At 41.4% G+C, this 24616-nt stretch overlaps 1 protein-coding gene across 1 annotated transcript in view; it reads left to right on the top strand.

Moving 5' to 3' along the window:
* Positions 1–24616, top strand: part of LOC122646567 (protein root UVB sensitive 1, chloroplastic) — a 112512-nt gene that overhangs the window by 65603 nt on the left and 22293 nt on the right. The window contains exon 5 of the mRNA XM_043840144.1: positions 1381–1496. Within this exon, the coding sequence (XP_043696079.1) occupies positions 1381–1496 (116 nt within the window). The remainder of the gene's footprint in view (positions 1–1380; positions 1497–24616) is intronic.

Consider the following 24616-nt stretch of genomic DNA (forward strand, 5'->3'; position numbering starts at 1 on the left):
ATTTTCTAACACAACATTGCACCATTATCTCTCGTCAACCTTCTACTTTCATCTTTCTCCTTGTTCTCTTACATTCCTTAACTTCCAACTCCCGCGACTAGTGATATGGAGTAAATAGGAGGTGTTGAAAGGTCGAGATGAATGCTGAAAACGACTGGTGTTGAATTGGATTAAAAAGACATGAGTTCTTGTGAGTTAACAGAAGATATGACCCAGCCTCTAAAGAGTGGAATAGTGGAAGTGGAAGAGGATTCACATTGTAGTAGGAGGGATCAGGTTGAGTCAGAGCCTAGCTGTCATCTTTCTTGGCACATTTCTTACTGTTTCAATATATTTTATGTTCCATTTGAGGGTTTCCTTGTTAGTTTTATAAACTATTAGAAAATCTTCTTTGATATATTGAACTGACAAAAGCATTTCAAACACTTAAAAGCTCATTTTATTTTCTCGTATTTGAAACCCACTTTTATGTTCAGTTGTGATGGTTACGAATATTATCAATATCTTGTTTTAAAAACATTTTATAATATGCATAACGTACTACCAATTACCCATGTTTTATTTTCATTTGATTCTTGGAAATGATTAATGTGGTTGATCAACTTTTCGTCACCTTAATCAACCCATAGATGTCACTTGTCAAGGCGATGCCTAGGCGTCTAGGCACCTTGGTCGCCATGTTAGTGTTGCTTTGCATCCAGGACCCCTCCAACACCTTGGGTCGCCCAGACGCCATGAGAACTATGAACCTACCATTGGCCAAGGTTAGCCTTTACAATTGCTGACATATTCCAACCTTTATTGCTTTGAACCACATTGATGAGTTGGCAGCAGAAGTTCTGAATACTACACTTCAGCCATCAGGCACCATCTACTCTAGTCTTTCAACCGCAAAGCTAGGTATTTGAGTAGTATGCTGTTGGTTATCCAGTGAAGGAAACATTCACCCATAAGCTTCTCTTAACAGGTCATGAAGGAGACATTCTCCTGTAATGGATTTTGTCTTGTACAATACAATTAAATATAAGATATTCTAAAATATTAGAATTCATCCAAAAATAAAATTCTAAAATATGAAAATTTTATATTGTTCCTAAAATAATAGCAGGATGCTCATTATAAAGGAGCCATTGTTTGATGTACTCATTGATCAGTTTTTAGACATGTCCGTTATTACAGATGTTTTTAAATCGTGCATGAAAAGATGAAGCAGTTGGTTAAGAACATTTATAATGTGTTGAAAATTTTATTTTCTCTTGCCAACCTTGACCTTTGACCTGATTTGAAAATGTTTAAGAAATTTATGTATCTCAAGTTTTGAATTACTCATCAAATATCTTATATGGAAAAATTGGCTACTTTGGTCTTTATTTCTGCCAGGTTTGGTCTTCAGTGAATATCTACTCAGTGGCCAAGTTCCTCCTATTAAAGAGGTCAACGATGAGGAACCACTTTTTCCTGGTCTGCCACTTCTTAATGTTAAACCCATCTGTAAGGTGAGTGAGTTGATATATCTATATCTATATCTATATATATATATATTGACACTGTTTCTGTGACATGACTCACTTTTAAAATATATGGGATGTATTAATTGTTGTGAATATAATATTGGGTTTTATTTTTAATTCCTTGAACATATAAAAATGGGATTTTATTTTACAACTATGAGATTCGTTTTTTTAATCTGGGGTTGTCATCCGTGAGATTCTTTATTTTTAAGTATTCTATGTTCTCTTAAATGGCAGGTTCATATGACCATAGTTGTCAAGGCATCCAGGCAACTTGGTTGTTGCCTTGTGTGTAGGCCCCCTCTAACACCTTGGGTCACCCAAACTCCGTGATAACTATGCATATGACTTGCTTCCTACCTTGAACATAAATCATATACATTTTGATATGGAAGTTTCTTTCATTATCTTAATTCATGAAAACCATTTAATACTTCTAAATGGCTTGATCCTTGAGGCCAAACTTTATTCCTCCCCCCCCCCCCCCGCCCCTTTTTTTCACTATGCTGGTTCTGTGCAATGTTGATGCAGATCATGCGCTCACATTGGAACTAACCTCGTATATCCGCCTCTCCGTTGAGGAAAGTGGATAAAATTGTACATTACAAGAGGAATGAAAATACATCTGAAGGTAAGTCTGCTTTAAGCATATACATGGGAGGGACCTGTCCAGCTTCAAAGTACAGAAAAAGTGCAGATTTTAGAGATATTAGTCTACTAATCTTTTATCAGTGAATGTCAGTTTGTTCCATAGTTAGCCCACATAAGCCCCTTTTAATTTTTTTTTGATCGAGGCCTAAGGGTGGTAGTTTTAAAGCCAATTTTGATCTCTATCTCTCTCTCTCTCTCTGCCTGTGACAGTCCCTTTGATGCTGTTGCATTGGAGTGGATGGATCGATATGATCCATTATGGAAGCCTAGACACAGGTATGGAAGGCCCACAAGTTCGAAATCAGATGTGGGTTGATTTAATCAAAGGAACAAGGAATGAAAGCTGGGAAGAGAGAAGAGGAAGAAGAAGAGAAGAGAAGAAGAGTGGAGAGAATCGTGGGTTGTGGAGAATCGACTCCTACTACCTATTTGGTTCATTAATAAAGTTCATGTAATTACACAAGCCTCCCTAGGGAGGTAAAAGGGAAAAATAACAAAAGTAAAAAATTACAACTTAGTATGGCTTATAATAGGCCACTAACTAAAGTACCCCTTACAACATAAACTCTGATACTCCCCCTCAAGCTGGTGAATAAATGTCATGCATTCCCAGCCTGCACAAGAGGGTACCGAACTGGTTAGGAATGAGGCCTTTGGTGAAGATATTTGCCATTTGATTACCTGTCTTTGCAATGGGGGTACAAATGCAGCCAGAATCTAACTTCTCTTTGATGAAGTGCCTATCAACCTCAATTTGTTTTGTTCTATCATGTTGCATAGGGTTGTGTGCTATACTTATGGCAACCGTGTTATGACAACAATAAAGTCTTATAGGTGCCTCAGTATCAACTTCCAACTCTTGGACCAGTCTTCTCAACCATAAGAGTTCACACACTCTATGAGCCATAGCCCTGTACTCTGCCTCTGCCCTGGACCGAGCCACAACAGGTTGTTTTTTGCTTCTCCATGTGACCAGGTTACCTCCCACAAATGTACAATATCCTGATGTAGACCGTTTATCAGAAACTGAACCAGCCTGATTCGCATCAGTGTAGCCCTCTATCTTCATATGGTTGTGCCTGGCATATTATAGTCCTTTTCTTGGGGTGGACTTCAAGTATTTGAGGATACGATACACAACATTCAAGTGCCCACTCTTGGGGGCATGCATGAACTGACTCACCACCCCAACTGCATAGGTAATATCTGGGCGAGTCAAAGAGAGGTAGATCAGCTTCCCTACCAGCCTCTAGTATTTTGCTGCATCAACAATAGGAGGACCACAATCTTCTCCTACTTTGTGGTTCTGCTCAATGGGAGAACTCGTTGGTTTGCAACCCAGCATCCCTGTTTCTTTCAACAAGTCAAGAACAAATAGAATAGGAGTCATAGCATTGAGACATACCAGTCATGTGGTCAGTAGCCCCAGAGTCAATGACCCAAGAAGGAGCAGTGGAGGGTGCAGATGTAGAGGCTTGCATGGCTGAGGCTGAAGAATTTGACTCTGCAGGAGTAGTAAGTAGAAAAGTGGCCTAGTTGAGACATCATCCTGTGTAGTGCTGCAATATCCTCTCTAGATAGGGAGTCAGGGTCGGCCTGTAGTCCAACTGACTTAGGCTTAGATGTCACAGTGTGGGCTCTAGCACCTGCTCTCCTACCACCATGCAAACCATTGGATCCACCACACAGACCAAGGGGTTGGCCATGAAGCAGTGAAGTACCCAATATCTTTCTTTAGTGTGCCCCAGCTTCCCACAATAGTCACATTTAAATCTTTCTCTGTTATCTCCACGAATTGGCCCTTGGCCTCTCCCCCCACCTCACCAATCTCTGTGAGAACTAGAAGTACGAGCAGACCTTTGCAGGGATGGTGCAGTGTCCATGGATACTCTTCTAGTCTCCTCACTCTGTAAGTAGCTACATACTTTATCTAAGGATGGAAGAGGTGATCGCCCCAAGATTTGCAGTCGGATTGGCTCAAATTCTGGATTAAGCCCACCAAGTAAGATAAGCACACGTGCCTTCTCAAGTGTCCTGTACACTTTTCCCTCATCCTCAGGGTTGGACAAATGAAGGTCCCTATAGGGGTCATACTCCTCCCAGAGACCAATGACAATGTTGTAATATTCAGAAATGCTTCGGTCACCTTGTTTCATTGTGATGACCTTTTGAAGAATTTGATAGACCTTTGCCGAGTCACCTACTTGGTCAAATGTCTTAGAAACACACTCCCCAAATTTCCTTTGCAGTCTCCTCATAAACCTTCTACCTATCTCAGGCTACATGGAAAAAATTCAACCAAGTCATAACGGTCCACTGACCTCAGAACCAGACATGGTCATCACCAACTTAGTGAATCAAAGTGGTACCACAATCAAATGGGGTGTAAACTCTACCCAAAAAAAATCCAGCAAGCAAATAAACTGCAGTTCCTTGAATAAAATCAAGTCAAACACATTTCGAACAACATAGTCTCAATCCATAACACCCAATAGATTCCACATAACAGAGATCTTCAACAAATAGCCATTCAACACTCTACATAGCATTTCAGACATAATAGAGGGAAAAAATGAACCTGGCAGTACCTGTCCAGCAGAGGGAAAAATGAGTTGTGCTCCCAAAGCATACAACTTCAGCAAATGAGTCCCTAGGGACTTGAAAGTACATTCCTGGGCGATTCTAACAGCCCTAGCCCCAGCTCAAATAGTGACTGAATGAGGGAGAATCGAGCCTAAGAAGAACAAGCTGGCAGTAAGTCTGTCTTGGGTTTGTAGGGTTTCAAACACATCTACAGCTCTCAAATCTCCTCCATTATACCTCGTTTTGGTGAATATAACTCCAATAAAGCTTCAATGTGTAATATCTTTACATAGTGCAGCCTCTATTGGAACCCTCTACTTTTCTAGGGTTCCAAAAAGAGGTGTACAGACACAGTGAGCTTGGTCGACTCTCAAACCAGCTCTGATACCAAGTTCAAAATCTGATGTGGGTTGATTTACTCAAAGGAACAAGCAATGAAAGATGGGAAGAGAGAAGAGGTAGAAGAAGGGAAGAGAAGAGAAGAAGGAAGAAGATGAGTGGAGAGCATAGTGGGTTGTGGAGAATCGACTCCTACTACCTATTTGGTTCATTAATAAAGTTCATGTAATTACACAAGCCTCCCTAGAGAGGTAAAAGGGAAAAATAACATAAGTAAAAAAATTACGACTTAGTATGGCTTATAATAGTCCACTGAGTAAAGTACCCCTTACAACATAAACTCTAATACCACAAGGGTATGACTGCAGTCCAATGCTGCAAATAGGCTATGGATAGTTATATTATGGTGGGGTCTTTTATTTTTATGGGTATCTTTATAATGAGTCTAATTTATAAGGCCATTGTGACAATACCAGTCAATGAACACTAGTAACCACACTGGGAGAGATAGAGAAGAAGATTGAGACTATTAAGAGGGCCAGATTTAGAACTCGATGCTTGGATGTCTAAGGCAGACCCCAAGCCATATATTTATAATGAATAGAAAAGAATAAAAACTGTACATAGGCGATGTGAGACTAAACCACATACATAAAACAATGAAATAATGAGGAAAAAATGTCCAGAATACCCCCACAGTATTCTGGCCCATATATCTACACTCCCCCTCAAGTTGGAGCATATATATCATGCATGCCCAACTTGACTAGTATAGGATGAAACAGCTTGCAAGTCAGCCCCTTAGTGAATACATCAGCCAGTTGATCGGTAGTCTTGACAAAGGGAACACAGATGAGGCCAGTTTCAAGCTTTTCCTTGATGAAATGTCTGTCAACCTCCACATGTTTAATGCGATCATGCTGAACAGGGTTATGAGCAATGCTAATAGCTGCTTTATTGCCACTTTATTGTGACAATAAAGCATCATTGGAAGATGGACAGCAACACCAATATCCTGCAACAATCCTCTAAGCCAAAGAAGTTCACAAATGCCTTGGGCCATCGCACGAAACTTGGCTTCAGCATTGGACCTTGCCACAACATTCTGCTTTTTGCTGCGCCATGTAACAAGGTTCCTACCCACAAAGGAGCAATAGCCAGAGATGGACTTTCTATCAGAAGAACCAGCCCAGTCGGCATCAGTATAAGCTTCAATCTTGAGGTGCCCATTAGAAGATAAGAGAATTCCCTTTCCTGGAGCAGACTTTAAATACTTCAAAATACGACGGACTGCATCCATATGAGAGGAATAGGGATCATGCATAAACTAGCTCACCATACTTGCAGCAACCGCTATATCAGGTCTGGTGTGGGAAAGGTAGATAAGTTTGCCCACTAACCGCTGATAACCTCCTTTGTCAATAGGTTCACCCTCTTTCTCCTTAAGTTTTGCAGTAGCATCCATAGGAGTATCTGAGGGATGACAACCTAGCAACCCTGTCTCAGTCAATAGATCAAGGACATATTTTCTTTGAGAAAGAAAGATGCCCTTTGAAGAGCGAGCATCTTCTATCCCTAGAAAATATTTTAGAGAACCTAGATCTTTGACCTCAAACTCACGGCCAAGGAGAAGCTTTAAATCCTTGATAGCAGCATCATCATTACCAGTCACCACGATATCATCCACAGACTATGAGAAGAGTAACCTTGTCACCAACTCGTCTGATGAACAAGGTGTGATCAGCATTGCTCTGCTTATAACCTGCTGTAACCATAGCCTTTTGAAACCTGCCGAACCAAGCCCTAGGTGACTGGTTCAACCCGTAGAGAGCACGTTTCAACTTGTAAACTTTACCCCTAGTCCTATCATCAGAGAAGCCTGGTGGAATGTCCATATATACCTCCTCCTCAAGCTCCCCATGGAGGAAGGCATTCTTCACATCTAGTCGAAGATCCCACCCAAGATTTGCAAAGACAAGATAACAAAGACTGACACAGGTGTTGAGCTTTGCCACTGGTGCAAAGGTCTCCTGATAGTCAACTCCATAAGTCTGAGTGAACCCCTTTGCAACCAGACGCGCCTTATACCGATCCACTGAACCATTAGCCTTCTGTTTGACCACGAAGACCCATTTACATCCCACTGGTTTTTTCCCTAGAGGAAGAGTCACAAGATCCCACGTGTTATTTTTGTGTAGTGCTCTCATTTCTTCCAACATTGCAGCCTTCTACTTTCCATCTGTATATGCTTCCTGCCAATTTTTAGGAATAGAGACAGAAGAAAGAGAGGATACAAAAGCACGGAAAGAAGGAGAAAGAGAACTACACGAAACAAAGCGAGAGATGGGATGTAAAGTGCAAGTCCTAGTACCTTTGCGATGAGCAATAGGTAGGTTGGAAGGAGAGAGATTACCAGGAGATGAAGGACCCAGGTCTGGAGCCGGCAATTGGATGGGTACTGGTGCTATAGTGGGTTGTAACTGCCCTCTGTTGGATCTGCCCCTTGTATAGGTGATGATGTTGGAGTTGTCGTCGATTCTCTTCTGAAATTCACCAATAGTCCTCTGAACAGGAGTTAGCTCCCCCTGGATAGGAACATTAACAACACCATTTTCTATGGTCTCCCCCTGTATAGGATTCCCATCAGGTGAGGGAGGAACAGCCAGAGGAAGTTGGGCATCCAAAGTAGGCTGGGCAGCAGCCGTGGGTGGTGGCAAAGTAGGCTGGACAGTAGCATGAGGAATCTCTGGTAGAGGAATCTCAAAAAGCACATCTTCACTAGAACTCTCCCCTTGAAGAGGTGGCGAAGAATAGCAGGAAAGGGACTCATGGAAAATAACATCCATACTAACCATGGTACAACGGGAAGGGGGATGGTAACACTTGTAACCTTTCTGGGTCGGAGAATAGCCCAAGAAAATACAACGAAGTCCCCAAGGTTCAAGCTTGCCAGGAGATCTAGTATCCCTAGCATAACACACACAACCAAACACCTTGGGGGGCACAATAAAGGAGGAATTTGCCACTAAAACATCAGAGGGGCTGCGAGAATTAAGGACCCGAGAAGGCAGCCTATTGATGAGATAGGCTGCAGTGAGTACCGCATCCCCCCAATATTGAGAGGGGACATTCTTCGCAAACATCAAAGCCTTGGCCATCTCTAACAAGTGTCGATTCTTCCGTTCTGCCACACCATTCTGGGCAGGGGTATAAACACAACTAGTTTGAAGAAGGATGCCATGGTTAGCCAAATATTTTTGAAATTGGGACTCTGTATACTCAGTTCCATTGTCACTTCTCAAGACTTTGAGAGTAGCCTAAAACTGAGTTTGTATTATTTTATGAAAATGCTGAAAACAGGAAAAAACTTGATTTTTTGTGTGCAAAAGATATACCCAGGTATGCCGAGAATGACAATCAATGAAAGAGACAAACCAACGATGGCCAGAAATAGAAGGTTTACGATTAGGGCCCCAAACATCAGAATGCACCAAATTAAAACAAAAAGAACTTCTTTTACTTGAAAGAGGATAATTTGAACGTGTCTGTTTGGCTAGAACACAAGCCTCACAAAATAAGTCATCCTTAGTACGAAGGGTGACCAAACTAGGAAATAAATGAGCTAAAATCCCTAAAGGGGGGTGACCTAACCTAGAGTGCCACTGGTAGAGTTCAGAAGAGACCATGGAGTTCTGGTGTGGTGGGGAATGTAATGGTGGTGGAGAGAAGCGACCGTCATCAAGCAGGTACAGCCCACCGTGCACTTTACCCAATCCAATCGTCTTCCCAGACTCCAGATCCTGAAACACACAATGAGAAGGAAAGAAGGTGACTTTGCAGTTAAGATCACGAGTAATACTACTAATAGAAAGAAGGTTAGTAGTAAAGTTAGGAATGTGTAAAACAGAGGACAAGGGAAGAGAAGAAGTGTAGTTGATGATTCATTTTCCAGAGATGGCAGAAAGGGAACCATCAGCCACCTTGACCTTGTCCTTCCCAGACGTGGGGAAATATCTGTGAAATAAGCTAGAAGAACCAGTCATATGATCTGTAGCTCCAAAATCGATGATCCAAGGATGGGAAGCTACAGAAGCACAATGACCTCCAAATGCAATACCTGACCGGGCGAAGTATGAACTTGAAGGAGCAGAAGAACTGGCAGGAGCTGATGTAGTAGAGGCAGCAGCAGCGGAAGACCGGAGCATACGTAGGAATGCCTGTAGATCATCCTAGGATAGACCAGTGTCAGTAGCCGGGGCTGCAGTAATACTATAAGACTGATGGGCTCTGGGCTTTTGCTTTGTCTTTGTCTTGGCAGCCCTTTTTGCTTCAAAGTCAACCGGTTTCCCATGAAGTTTCCAGCACTTCTCCTTGGTGTGATAGGGTTTGTGACAGTGCTCACAAACGACATTCCCTGTGATAGAATCACCAAGAGAAGCAGTGATATTAGGTGCAGGAATTGCAGGGGCAACAACCTTGAGAGCTGATCTGTCAGTAACAGGAGGATGCAACATGGCAGCCCGACGGTTCTCTTCAGAGGACACCAAGGCATAAAATTGTTCAAGTGTGGGAAAAGGCTTATGACCCAACACTTGAACACGAATCTGATCATACTCCACATTTAGGCCGGCCAGAAAATCGTAGACCCTAATCTTGTCCACATGCTTCTTATAGGAGGCAACATCGAGTCGATTACTCGGTGAAAGTCGAGAAATGGTTCAGTTGTTGCCAAAGGCTGCGCAAGGTAGCATAATATTTGGAGACTGTCAACTCTCCCTGAGTAGTGTGAAGGATCTTCTTCCTGATTTCATAGACCTGGGCATCATTGCCAAACTGTCCATAAGTCTCCTTGCAAGCAGTCCAAATTTCCGCAGCTGTGTCAAGGAGAAGAAAATTGTGTTGTAGCTCTGTAGTCATAGAATCGATCAGATAAGACATAAGAACTCCATTGTTGGTAGGCCACTTGTCCTGAGCAGCTCCAACCTCAGTAGGCATAGCAGTGGTTCCCCTAATATGACCAGTAAGGCCACGGCCTGCAATGGCAAAGGAGGCAGACCTAGACCAAAGCAGGTAATTTGTGCCATCCAACTTGATTGGATTAGGGGAAAAAGTAAGGTAATCTAGTTTGCTGTTTCCATCACCCACAGAAGTAGCAGTCGAATCCACAGAGTCACCCATGACGACAGTGAAGAATTCCAAATTGCAGATAAGGGCTGTCGTGAAGAGAAACCAAAGAAAATCTCCACGATAAGGGCTGCAACAATGATGAAAGCCTTCTAATAATGGAGGAATAAATATCTCCAAAAATCAGCAATACCAGACAGAGGAAACCTTGAGATCGATTTTTGCAGGGTTTTGAGCAAAACCTTGAAAGTGCTGAAATCGATAAGAGGAGAAGATGCCCAACCAGTGAGTGGATTGAGGCTGAAATTGCAGTCGAATCAGTCTAGGCCAGAGGAGAATCACTCCTCAAAAATTCAGAATCAATTGATATATAAAACCCCAATGTCGACTATTGTCAGGGTTTTTCACCTGAAATCTGGAAAAAAATATCGACCTTGAGAGGCTGCAGGTGCTGGAATAATAAATTGCTGCAAGTCTGGAGCTCCAATATAGTGAACAAATCCCTTGTTGTATAGAGGGTTTCTGTCCAACGAAGGCTGAAGTCTTCAATATTCGCAGCAAAGAGAGAGCAGCACCCAATCGATCAAATCTTCATATCATGGGATGAGGTAAAGGAGGGCAGCAGCTGGATCAATTGATCACCTCATCAGTGCTGCCCTATGGGACAGAGAAGAACAAAACGAAACAAAGGGAAGAAGAGAAGAAGAGAAGAAAAGAGAAGAGAAAGGGAGAAAGATCGAGAATTAGAGAAGGAAGGAGATCGTGAATTGCAATCTGAGTTCTATTCCAGCTCTGATACCATGTTAACAGGACCAGATTTAGAACTCGATGCTTGGATGTTTAAGGCAGACCCCAAGCCATATATTTATAATGAATAGAAAAGAATAAAAACTGTACATAGGCGATGTGGGACTAAACCACATACATAAAACAATGAAATAATGAGGAAAAAATGTCCAGAATTCCCCCACGGTATTCTGGCCCATAAATCAACAGAGACCAATTAGAAACTTTTGACAGACTGTCAGTCAGGATGGAGACCAACTAGAAACTTTGCAACATGGAACTCAGCCCATTGAAGCTTCAATTGCTCCAGATTAGTAGTAAGAGGTTGATGGATTTGGAGTTCTTCAATGATCCCCCTATAGCTGTTGAAATATTCATTCAATGACTTAACCATGGAACTAAAACTCGTGAGATCTCGACGGATTCCCATCCTTATTAACATAGGAACTGGAAGTGGAAGGAATGGTATGATCCATGCATATTGATATGTATGTTCCATAAAAAATCAAACCTTTTTATTCTTATTAATTATTTCTGATTTGCCAGCTCTTATCTCTTTCTGAAGGAGTCCAAAAAATCAAGATATGAAAAAGTAAAAAAAAAAATTTCAATTTTTAATTATTCTAAATTTTTCCCAGTACTTCCAATATTCAATTCAAATCAAGAGGTAGCAATTGGTCAAATTAGATGACCTTACAGCTTATTTTCAGCAGTCTCTGTTAGTGCTTTTTCTCTAGATTTTTCATCTTTTTTTACTCTTCCTTCAGAGTCTTGGTTCGAGTAAGTGAAGGGTAGCGGCATCATCCTCAACTTAAGGAAGCAACACTGAAAAGCCTTCATTTCGTGGTCGAGAGCCAGCCTTTCAACACAAAAACTTTTCTTTCAACACAAAATCTTTTCTTCTTTGTGCCTCACAAAAATCTCGCTTTTTCAAGACCTCGAGACGAGATGAAGGGCGAAACATCTTTTTACCCTGAACGAGATCTCGATCCCGATCCAAACACATGTATATGAGTGCTAGATCTCGACCGAGAGGCGAGATCTCGGTGGGTAATCTTGGTATACAAACACCTATTTATGCAAACCTTGGTATACAGATACTTATTTATGTCAGAAACTAGGACAGACACTTATTTATGCCAAATATCATTTAAGTAAATGAAATTATTCATAAACAAGCAAATACCCCCTATTTGAATCCAAGAAAAATAGTTAAAAAATAAAATTCCAAATGGAAAAAAAGGCAACCGCCTAGCTCAAGAACAAAAACTGGGTTTTCGGCGGTAGGTCCAATTTTCAACTTTCTAATGTTAGGGTATTTCTCAAATCTAAAATTTTCATAAATCTTAATATGGTAAATCATTGCTAAAAACCAAAAGTGCAGTAAAATATTCATTTGGTTTGATGTCCAAAAAAATATTTTCATTCAGAGCGATTTTGACAGCATTCGTGCACACCAAATTAAGTTTGACCTGTACATAACTCCTTCAATATAAATCAGATTTAAGACTGGTTTATATTGAAGGAGTTATGTACCGGTCAAACTTAATTTGGTGTGCGCAAATGCTGTCAAAATCGCTCTGAATAAAAATATCTGTTTGGGCATCAAAACAAATGAATATTTTACCGCACTTTTGGTTTTTAGCAATGATTTACCATATTAAGATTTATGAAATTTTTAGATTTGAGAAAAACCCCAGCATTAGAAAGTTGAAAATTGCACCTATCACCGAAAATCCAGTTTTTGTTCTTGAACTGGGGCGTTGACCTTTTTTCTTTTTAGAATTTGATTTATTAACTATTTTTATTGGATTCAAATAGGGGATATTGGCTTATTTATGAATAATATCTTAAGTAAAGAAAATACAAATACAAATACAAAAAATTTACTTAAATGATGTTAGAAATAAATATGTATTTGTCTTGGTTTCTGGCATAAGTGTCTGTCCTGGTTTCCCACTAAGTGAAACTCCTATTTGAATGTGATTTTTCAAAATCTGATAGTGCCATTGTGTTTAAATGGCCCAAAATCGGCTGTTTACCAACTTTCATGACCAAACTTGGTCTAAAACCCACCGAAACCAGCCATCGAGTTCAAAAAAAAAAAAAAAAATACCCCAACTCCCAATTTGCTATTTGGCCAGCTCGAAACCTGTACTCGAGATGAGTTCTTGATCTGTGGACTTAACCCCTTGCTTGAAGTTGAACATCTTCTCGTAGAGGTCATAGGTTCGGGATATATTTTTTTTTTGAGAGGAGCTTTCTTTTAGGTCATCACAAGCCCCCTTTGCAGTAAAATAAAACATAACATTGGCTGAAATAGATCCATACTATTCCACAACCAAATATTGAGTGTGGAATTTTCACGCATCCATTCTTCATAGGAGCTGTAGGATCCTTGGAATCAGCAGATGGAGGATCAGAAGTAAGATATTTCATTTCACCTTTTGCATGGATGTAGACATGAACAGCTTGGGCCCATAACAAGTAGGTAGATACACCATTAAGCTTAATTCTGGTAATCTGAATATGAACATTGTCAACTGGAGCATTGGGATCAGGCATCATGGAAACTGGAAATATAGGAATCAAGGGCAGAATGTAAAACAACAACCAATAGTAGTAATAACCCAAGTAGGCAGTAGTAGTACTGATCTGAGAGACCAACAGTAGCAATTTCTTCATAATGAGATATAGAAAACCAGAATTTGAGACATAATTATGTAGCAGGATGTAAACGGCACAGATATGCCTGAAAATTGGATCGAAGTCCCCTCTAGTGACGGGGAAAATAACCCCAAAAAGATGAGATGATCAGTTGAATAGGTCAAAAGTAATATGACAATCACCACATCTGAAAATTTTCCCAAAAACAGAGTACTGTAGGGAACAGTAGGAGAAAGTTGATTGTAGAAAATCAAACCACCAGAATCACTTCAAACCTGGATCGAGTCTACTGTAGAATGAGAGTAAACAATCCTCAAAACATTTCCCACATCAGCTTGCTCGATAAGGATTAATTTAAGATCTTAAAATTCTGGAACCATAACTTCAGATTCAGGAACCACAGTCACTATATGCTTGGATATTGATATGTTGGATTGTATGGGCCAGAATACCGTTGGGGGTATTCTGGACTTTTTTCTGTTTTTATGATATGTACAGTCATGTCGGCTTAGTTATGGACAATTCTGTCCGTGTATTGTTTTCTATTCATTATAAATATATGGCTTGGGGTCTGCCTTAGACTATCCAAGCATTCAGCTCTAATTTTATTCCTGTTAACATTGCATCAGAGCAGGTTTCGAATTAGGGCCTCTCCTCTCTCCTTTTTTTTTCAGCCTTCTCTTTCCCTTCTCTCTCAATCTCTTCCTCCCTTTCTTCCCTTGTTTCTCTTATCCCAATAGGGCAGCACTGATGAGGTGATCAATAGATCAAGTTGCTGCCCTTTCTCACCTCATTCAATGCAAGAAAAATTCTGATCGATAGGAACCTCCTCCCTGCCTGCAATATTTGAAGCTTCAAGGTTTTGGATTGTTTCCCCCTCAACTTATTGGAACCAATTCCTCTTATTGAAGATCAAGACCTGCAGCAGATTTTTTTCGAACAAGTTCCTATCTACAGCCACCTATTGTGAAGACCTCCCTGGATCGATTTCTCCCAAAATCAGGGTTTTCTCAAAACCCTGACATATATCGATCTTGGAGTTACAGGTTTCTGTTGGTGCTGATATTTGAAGGACTGATCAAGCCCCTTTGGAACTCCACTCGACCAAAGTTTCAGCCCCAAACAGTGTTTTTTTTGAAGGATTCTCCCCTCCATCGATTTCAGCCAAAACAGGGTTTTTTTTAAAAACCCTGACAATGTCGATCTAGAGGATTCTCCACCAAATTTCAGCCCTTACCTTGAAGGAATTCTTGGGTTTTCATCCCACCAATTTCTCTGTGATCATGGGTGACTCTGTTAACTCGACTGCAACTTCTGTTGGTGATGGCCAAGGCAAATCAGATTTTCATACCTTTCCTCCTAATTCAATCAAACTAGATGGTTCCAATTACCTGCTTTGGTCTCGGTCTGCTTCCTTTGCCATTGCTGGGTGTGGCCTTACTGGCCACATTAATGGCACCAGTGTTATGCCAACTGAGACTGGTCATGCTCAAGACAGATGGCTTGCCAATAATGGGGTGCTCATGTCATACCTCATTGGTTCGATGACTTCAGATCTTGCGCATGGATTTCTTCTCCTTGATACAGCCCCTCAAATATGGGCTGCTTGCAAGGAAACTTATAGGCAGCTTGGCAATGATGCCCAGGTGTATGAACTCGGGAAGAAGAACCTCCACACTACTCAAGGAGAGTTGTCAGTCTCCAAATACTATGCTACTTTGCGCAGCCTTTGGCAGCCATTGGACCACTTCTCTGATTATCACCCTACTACAACTGCTGACATTACTTCTTACAAGAAGCATGTGGACAAGATCTGAGTTTATGATTTTCTAGCTGGTTGGAATGTGGAGTATGACCAAATTCGGGTTCAGGTAATGGGCCATAAACCTTTTCCCACCCTTGAACAGTCCTATGCTTTGGTCTCCTCTGAGGAAAACTGTAGGGCTGCCATGCTGTACCCTCCTATCACTGACAGATCAGCCCTCCAGGCTACTACCCCGGCTACTCTTGTACCTGTTGGCACTCCTGGTGATTCCACTACTGGCACTGTTGTTTGTGAGCATTGTCACAAACCTTACCACACCAAAGAGAAGTGCTAGAAGCTTCATGGGAAACCGGCCGACTTTGAATCTAAGAGGGCTGCCAAGAAAAAGCCAAAGAACAAAGCTCATCATACTGAGTCTGTTGCCACAGCCCTTGCTACTAACACTGGTCTATCCCAGGATGATCTACAGGCATTCCTACGTGTGCTAAGGACTTCTGCTGCTGTTGCCTCTACTACATCTGCTGCTACTGCTAACCCTTTTGCTCCTTCAGTTTTACACTTTGCCTGGTCAGGTATTCCATTTGATGGTCACTGTGCTTCTGTAGCTTCCCATCCTTGGATCATAGATTCTGGAGCTACAGACACATGACCGGTTCCTCTAGCCTGTTCTATCGTTATTCTCCCACTTCTAGGAAAAACAAGGTCAAAGTAGCTGATGGTTCCCTTTCTTCCATATCTAAAAAAGGAATCATCAACTGCACTTCATCTCTTCCTTTGTCCTCTATTTTACATATTCCTAATTTTACTACTAACCTTCTTTCTATTAGTAGTATTACTCGTGATCATACTTTTTTTCCTTCCCATTGTGTTTTTCAGGATCTGGGCTCTGGGAAGGCGATTGGATTGGGTAAAGTACACGGTGGATTGTACCTTCTTGAAGATGGTCGTCTCCCTTCTCCACCATTACCTTCTCTGCTACACCAGAACTCCTTGGTCTTTTCTGAACTTTACCAATGGCACTCTAGATTAGGTCACCCTCCATTAGGAATTTTAGCACATTTATTTCCTAGTTTGGTCACCCAATGTAATAAGGATGACTTTTTTTGTGAGGCTTGTGTTCTGGCCAAACAGACACGTTCAACTTATTCTTTATCAAATAAAAGGAGTTCTTCTTGTTTTCAATTGGTGCATTCTGATGTTTGGGGTCCTAGTCGTAAAACATCTCTTCCTGGTCATCGTTGGTTTGTTTCTTTTATTGACTGTCACTCTAGGCACACGTGGGTGTATCTTTTACACACAAAAAATCAGGTTTTTGAATGTTTTCGGCATTTTCATAAAATGGTCCAAACTCAGTTCCAGGCTACTCTCAAAATATTGAGAGGTGATAATGAAACCGAGCATACAGAATCTCAATTTAAAAAATACCTAGCTGACCATGGCATTGTTCACCAGGCTAGTTATGTTGATACCCCTGCCCAGAATGGTGTGGCTGAGAGAAAAAACCGCCACTTGTTAGAGGTGGCCAGGGCTTTGATGTTTGCTAGACATGTTCTACTGAACACACAGTGCAGATGGCAGTGATTGTGTATTGGTTGTCATTGTTGTCAACACAGTGCATGTGTGTTGTTGTTAACACAATGCATCTTGGTGCAATACAGTGATAGAGGCAGTGCACAGTGGCAGATCAGGATAGTACAGACAGCAGATGGTTGAGTTGGCAGGTGTTTGGATACTGTCCTAGCATCCCTAGTAGTTTTTATAGTGTTCACAGTAGTAGTGACATCATTACAAGGGTTTGGCAGTGTATACAGAGGTCCCATAGTGTTTGGGAGTCATCTAGGGGCATTTCTGTCATTTTCAGGCATAGACAACATTACAGGAGCATTTCTGTAATTTTACAGAGTACTGATGGCCCTAGACAAGTGACAGGCAACATAGAGAAGTGTTTTGGTGATTTTGTCAGTCACAGAGGTCAGTGGAGTGTTAATACAACTCACAAGGGCATTTTGGTCATTTGACAGTAGTGTGACATGTTGGTAGTGATGTTGGAGCATCTGGGCCTATGTGGCAGCGTATGACACTTCATTTTAACATTATAAAGTGTTTGGAAGCCTTAAACAGCCTTGGGTGAAGGCTAGGTGCGTTAAGAATATTGATTTCATAGGTTTCCGCATTGGCAGCATGTTCGTCGGCATTTTCGGAGGGTGTAATAGCAGAACTGGACGGAGCATTCTACATGAATATTTAAGTTCGTCGAGTCCTTTTCGAAACGCAACTGGAATCGCGCAATTTCGAGTTCGGACGGCGAAGTTATAGCGATTCCCATTTGGTCACCTAAAATGAAGGGCTTTTTAGGGAATCTGAATTGTTTTTGGCTTCCCTGAGAAATACAGCAAGGATTTTGCTGATGTGGCCAATTTAGATTGGTAGTGCTCCTCGTCATGGACACGTGGCCACAAATGGCGCTCAAGTCGGAGGTAAAACGAAGAAGTTATGGCCTAGATTCCATTTCGGGATCTCTGATAGGCTGGGAGTACAGAAGATTCTAATCGATAAGACCATATTCAACTGAGATTTTAAAATTTGAATATACGGTCAGATATAATCCATATCTATAGACCCTTGTGATCCCTGATCATGTGCAGCGCCAGCATAAGAGACATGCCCAAAAGATCAAGGTTCTAAAACTCGGATCTCGGTTCCAACTCGGTTCTAGGAAAAACCGAGTCGAGTCGAGATCTCGCCGAGTTGGTGCATTTTTTTTTCCAACTCGAAGTCTCATCTCAGTGGGTTTTAGACCTAGTTTGGGTCTAAAACTTGGTATTCAGCCTATTTTAGGCCATTTAAACACAATGGCACTATCAGATTTTGCAAAAACAAAGTCCAAATATGAGTTTCACTTTGGACCATAGGTTGGTAGGCGTCGAGGGCGACGACGTATTAAAATACCCTACTCTACACATAGTTTAAAATGATAGATGGGCATTAAAATGGTAGATGGGCCAGTAAAAGGGTAGATGGGCATTAAAAGAGTAACTTAGGTGGGCATTAAAATGGTAGATGGGCCATTAAAGGGGTAGATGGGCATTAAAAATGGATCAAACCGAGATCTCGACGAGATATGGACAAGATGCCTCTTAAAAATGGTTCAAAACGAGATCTCGAACCGAGATCCGAGATCTCGGCAAGATCTCACACTTTTGGGACTCGCCTTAGGTCTCGTCTCGTTTTTTCCAAAAACCGAGAAACTCAGCGAGATCTTGGTGAGATCTCGCGAGTTCTCGAACTATGCAAAATATTCTATTTTATTGCATTCCATGGCTCCAGGCATTGTGAGAATAAGAGATTACGATCGAACGGCTGCAACGTTTTCCCGCTCAAACTGACAGATCTAACGGCTTTCAGGCCGCCGTACGAGACAGCCAATGGGAGCGTGATACCTCAACCTGCCACTGTCAACCTTTGATGTTGATTCTATCATGTGATGCTGATCTGACGGGCAAGATCTTGACCGATCTGACGTACAGGAATCATGTGGATTTCAACATCAAGATCTGACGGACCTTGTTAAGTGTAATGATACACCGGCGCTACATGGGATCAAGAGCCGTTTAAGTGGAATGCGTGTACACCCTGCTCTCTCCCAAGACTCTATTTTGAGCTCTACGAATGGTCCAACTTCAAAACGCGATAGCTCCCTCATCCGATGGCCAAATGAGGTGAACCAAATTGGTTTTTTCTCATCTTGAAGAGCTCTATCTCCCTGTTACATAGAAACAGTGATGTTATTCACTGAAAAATTCGGATTTATGGTTGAAGCCATTTCCCCTCTTATGTTAATGCATTGAAGACCTCCATTTACATTCTTAGGCTCGCTTGAAGGTTTCTTGCTGCTCCATTGTTGGTGGATGAGCTGCATTGAAGAACTTATGAGGCATTAAGTGAGGTTTTGTGAAGAAATAGAAAAGGAAGAAGGAGAAACGAAAAAACCCTTTTCCCCCCTTGTTGTATGCACTTAAACCCACCCCCATTTGCTTTCTTGCACATGTATAGCTTCATTGAAGCCGCTGTAATGGAGGGGAAACATTGATGCCCGAATTTGCTTAGTATGGTTTACTAGAATGGAGTGAAAGAAAGGGGAAGAAAGAAAAGAGAAGGAAAAAGAAAGGGATAGAAGAAAGAAGGAAGAAGAAAGAAGAAGGAGAAAAGAGGAAGAAGGAAATAGGAAGAATAGAAGAGGAAAATTTGTGTGTGTGTGTGTGCACTCAAGGTGTTTGTAAAAACTCCAAGGAAGAAGAATTGGGAATGTGTTAGGGATTGACTAGTGCCATGACATCCCTGTGAAGGTCCACCATTTCCAGGGAACCTTCTCCAAAGCCAGATCGCCATCATTGAGCTTCTCCGGAATACTAGTGATCAGAGACATCGCATGTTGTGAGCATTTCTTACCCATTGGCATGTCATTTTGATATTGTGTATTTCTTTGTATATGCTAGTTAGGTTCTATTACTGCAAAGACCTAGACTAGATGTGGTTTTATTGTAGGGCATTGTTATAAGCCCGATTCTATATTTTGGTAACCAGTGGGTGCTGGGTACCATTGGGGGTAACACCCTTGCTCTTGTATTCATCAGGGGTCGAAGCAGGCAAGGTGTCCTGAGTCATAGTTGTGACTAAAACACCACTGGGGTAGATTGCCCTTGCTTCTGTATATCAGGAGTGGAAGCAGGTGTAGGACCTAGACTGTTGATTGCAGTTGAAGACCAGTATTGAGTAAATGCTGAGGTCAGTGTGACCATTACTCCATGCACGTAGGTAACTTGCCGAAGCACGTATATCTTTGTGTTGTGGATGTTTGCTTGCTTTTGTTAAAAGTGCTTTTCTGCAGAAAGGTTATACACACCTAGTAGAGCCTTTGACAGTCAAGCTGGGGTATGTATGTGTGTATGTATGCCAGCAATGAGTGTCTCCAACAGTGTGTGTGGTTGAGTGCCAGTATTGTGTGATAGCATTAGCTCAAGGCAGCATTGTAGGTTCAGGCCTTACAGTTAGCAGCTCTTGGCAGCAGTTTCAATGGTTGTGATTGTGGTTGTGTGAGCCCAAGTCAGGAGTGCTATACAGAGTGAGGTTGTGTGCCTGAGTATCTTTTGGGAGGACCGTGAGGTTAACTGTGGAGTGTTTTAGACATCAATAGGTGAGCTAGTAAGTGAACCTGTTGAGGGGAAAAGTTTTTGAGCACACTGATTCACCCCCCCTCTGTGTCAATCTGGGAACAACATGTTCCCTCTCAGTATTGGGGAGATGCTGTCCTCACTGCAACCTACCTTATCAATAAATTACCTTCTCGGGTTTCTGACTCCCATAGTCCAGCTGAAGTTTTAGTGGGGAATTCCTCTTTTATTGTGTCTCCCAATGTATTTGGTTGTGTGTGTTATGCTAGGGATACAAAATCTCCGGGCAAACTTAAACCTAGGGGGTTACGTTGTATTTTCTTGGGTTATTCTCCAACCCAAAAGGGTTATAAATGTTACCATCCCCCTTCCCGCCGTACTTTGGTCAATATGGATGTTATTTTTCATGAGACTCTTTCCTATTATTCTTCACCACCTCTTCAGGGGGAGAGTTCTAGTGAAGATGTGCTGTCCTTTGAAGTTCCTCCTCTTCTAGCCCCTACGGTTGCTGTCTAGTCCCTACGGTTGCTGCCTAGCATCCTTTGCTGCTGCCTAGCCTCCTCTGGCTGTTCCCCCCTCATCCGAAGGGAATCCTTTACAGGGGGAGACCATGGAAAAGAGCGTTGTTGATGTTCCTATTCAGGGGGAGTTGACTCCAGTCTAGAGAACTATTGGTGAATTTCAGAAGAGGATTGACAACACCAATATGATCACCTACAAAAAGGGAAGCGCAAAAATGGGGCAGTTTCAATCCACTATAGCACTAATACCCATCCAGTTGCCGGCTCAAGATCCAGATCCTTCCTCTCCTGGTAAGCCCTCTTCTTCCAACCTACCCATTGCTCATCGCAAAGGTACTAGGACTTGCACTCTGCATCCTATATCTCATTTTGTTTCTTATAGCTCTCTCTCTCTCCTTCTTTTCGTGCATTTGTATCTTCTCTTTCTTCTGTTTCCATTCCTAAAAATTGGCAGGAAGCATCTACAGATGAAAAGTGGAAGGCAACAATGTTGGAAGAAATGAGGGCACTACATAAAGATAATATGTGCGATCTTGTGGCTCTTCCTCCAGGGAAAAACCAATTGGATGTAAATGGGTGTTTGTGGTCAAACAGAAGGCAAATGGGACAGTGGATCGATATAAGGCACATTTGGTTGGAAAGGGCTTCACTCAAACTTATGGAGTTGACTATTAGGAGATTTTCGCACCAGTGGTGAAACTCAACACTGTAAGGGTGTTATTGTCTTGTGTTGTAAATCTTAGGTGGGATCTTCAGTAGTTGGATGTCAAGAATGCCTTCCTCCATGGGGAGCTTGAGGAAGAGGTATATATGGATATTCCACTAGAATTCTTTGATTATAGGACCAAGGGCAAGGTCTGCAAATTAAAGCGTGCTCTCTATGGGTTGAAGCAATCACCTAGAGCCAGGCTCGACAGGTTTCACAAGGCTATGATTTCCGCAGGATATAAGCAAAGCAATGCTAATCACACTTTGTTCATCAGACGAGTTGGTGACAAGGTAACTATTCTCATAGTCTATGTGGATGGCATTGTGGTCACTGATAATGATGGTGATGCGATTAAGAAATTAAAGCACTTACTTGGCTGTGAGTTTGAAGTAAAAGATCTGGGAACTCTGAAATACTTTCTAGGGATAGTGGTTGCTCGATCTTCGAAAGGCATCTTTCTTTCTCAAAGAAAATATATCCTAGAATTGTTATTTGAGACTGGGCTGCTAGGTTGTCATCATTCAGATATTCCTATGGAGGCTACTACAAGACTTAAGAAGAAAGAGGGTGGACCTGTTGATAAAGGTCGTTATCAGCAATTAGTGGGCAAACTAATCTACCTCTTTCACACCCGACTAGACATAGCCATTGCTGTAAGTTTGGTGAGCTAGTTTATGCATGATCCTTATTCCTCTCACACGGAGGCAGCCCTTCGTATTTTGCGATATTTGAAGTCTGCTCTAGGAAAAGCAATCCTTTTATCTCCCAATGGTCATCTGAAGGTTGAAGCTTATATTGATGCTGATTGGGCCGGCTCTACTGACAGAATATCCATTTCTGGCTATTGTTCCTTTGTGGGTGGGAATCTTGTCACATGGAGTAGCAAGAAGCAGATGTTGTGGCAAGGTCCACTGCTAAAGCAGAGTTCTGTGCAATGGCACAAGGAATCTGTGAACTTTTGTGGCTTAGAGGATTGTTGCAGGATATTGGTGTTGCTGTCCATCTTCCCATGATGCTTTATTGTGATAATAAAGCAACCATTAGCATTGCTCATAACCCTGTCCAACATGATCGTACTAAGCATGTGGAGGTTGACCGACATTTCATCAAGGAGAAGCTTGAAGCCGGACTCATCTGTGTTCCCTTTGTGAAGTCTATTGATCAATTAGCCGATGTGTTCGCTATGGGATTAAGTGGCAAAGTGTTTCTTCCTATCTTAGTCAAGTTGGGCATGCATGACATATATGCCCCAACTTGAGGGGGAGTGTTAGATTGTATGGGCCAGAATACCGTGGGGGTATTCTGGACTTTTTACTGCTTTTATGATATGTACAGCCATGTCGGCTTAGTTAGGGATAATTCTGTGCATGCATTGTTTTCTATTCATTATAAATATATGGCTTGGGGTCTGCCTTAGACTATCCAAGCATTCAGCTCTAATTTTATTCCTATTAATAATCTTGAAGTGAGTGTCCTCATAAACAGTAGTGGATAGATCAAAGAAGACTCTAGTGTAATTCCATATCATCACAAACTAGGGCACTATGCAGTAGATAGGCAGCATAGGTGCTGCAATCAGTATTCGAGAGAAACTCTTGAACATACTATCAAAACAGCAATGGAGGAAGAGATGATTATTGGTATTCTTGCTCTGATACCATGTGAAATACTAATCAACGAACACCAGTGACCATGCAGGGAGCGGGACAAGAAGAAGATTGAGAAGGAAGAGGCGAGACTGCTGAGCATACTAGCAAGCTTGATTGCCCAGCAATCCCCTCTACCACTTGTATTTATAATGCAAAGAAGAGGTTACAACTTAGAGAACAAGTAACAGATTCTTTAATGAAATGCACTAAAGATTTTTAGCTAGATTAGAAAAAGAAATCTAATCTAACTATGAAAGACAACTAGAGAAGACAAAAGCTAACACAACTAAGAGAACCAGCCACGATCATAGTATGAGAACTCGTGAGATCTTGCCGAGATCTCGGCAAGTTTCTTTGTTTTTTGCGAAACCGAGACGAGTTGGCATATGAGTTGCAAAAGTGCAAGAACTCGACCGAGATCTCGAGATCTCGAGAATCTCGACCCAAACTCCTTTATATGAGTCCCAGATCTCGAGATCTTGGTGGAAAATCTTGGTATACAGACACCTATCTATGCAAACCTTGGTATACAGATACTTATTTATGCCTAATATCATTTAAGTAAATGTTTTTGTATTTCATTTACTTAAGATATTATTCATAAATAAGCAAATACCCCCTATTTGAATCCAATAAAAATAGTCAAAAAATCAAATTCCAAAAGAAAAAAAAAAGTCAACCCCCCAGTTCAAGAACAAAAACTGGATTTTCGGCGGTAGGTGCAATTTTCAACTTTCTAATGCTGGGGTTTTTCTCAAATCTAAAAATTCCATAAATCTTAATATGGTAAAACATTACTAAAAACCAAAAGTCCGGTAAAATATTCATTTGTTCTAATGTCCAAGAAAATATTTTCATTTAGAGCGATTTTGACAGCATTCGTGCATACCAAATTAAGTTTGACCGGTACATAACTCCTATTTGGACTTTGTTTTTGCAAAATCTGATAGTGCCATTATGTTGAAATGGCCTAAAATAGGCTGAATACCAAGTTTCAGACCCAAACTAGGTCTAAAACCTACCGAGTTGAGGCTTCAAGTCGAAAGAAAAAAAAATGCACCAACTCGGCGAGATCTCGCCAAAATTTCGACTCAACTCAGTTTTTCAAGGGACCGAGTTGGTACCAAGTTCCGAGTTTTA

The sequence above is a fragment of the Telopea speciosissima genome, chromosome 11 (genome assembly GCF_018873765.1).
Source record: "Telopea speciosissima isolate NSW1024214 ecotype Mountain lineage chromosome 11, Tspe_v1, whole genome shotgun sequence".
In the NCBI taxonomy this organism is placed as follows: domain Eukaryota; kingdom Viridiplantae; phylum Streptophyta; class Magnoliopsida; order Proteales; family Proteaceae; genus Telopea; species Telopea speciosissima.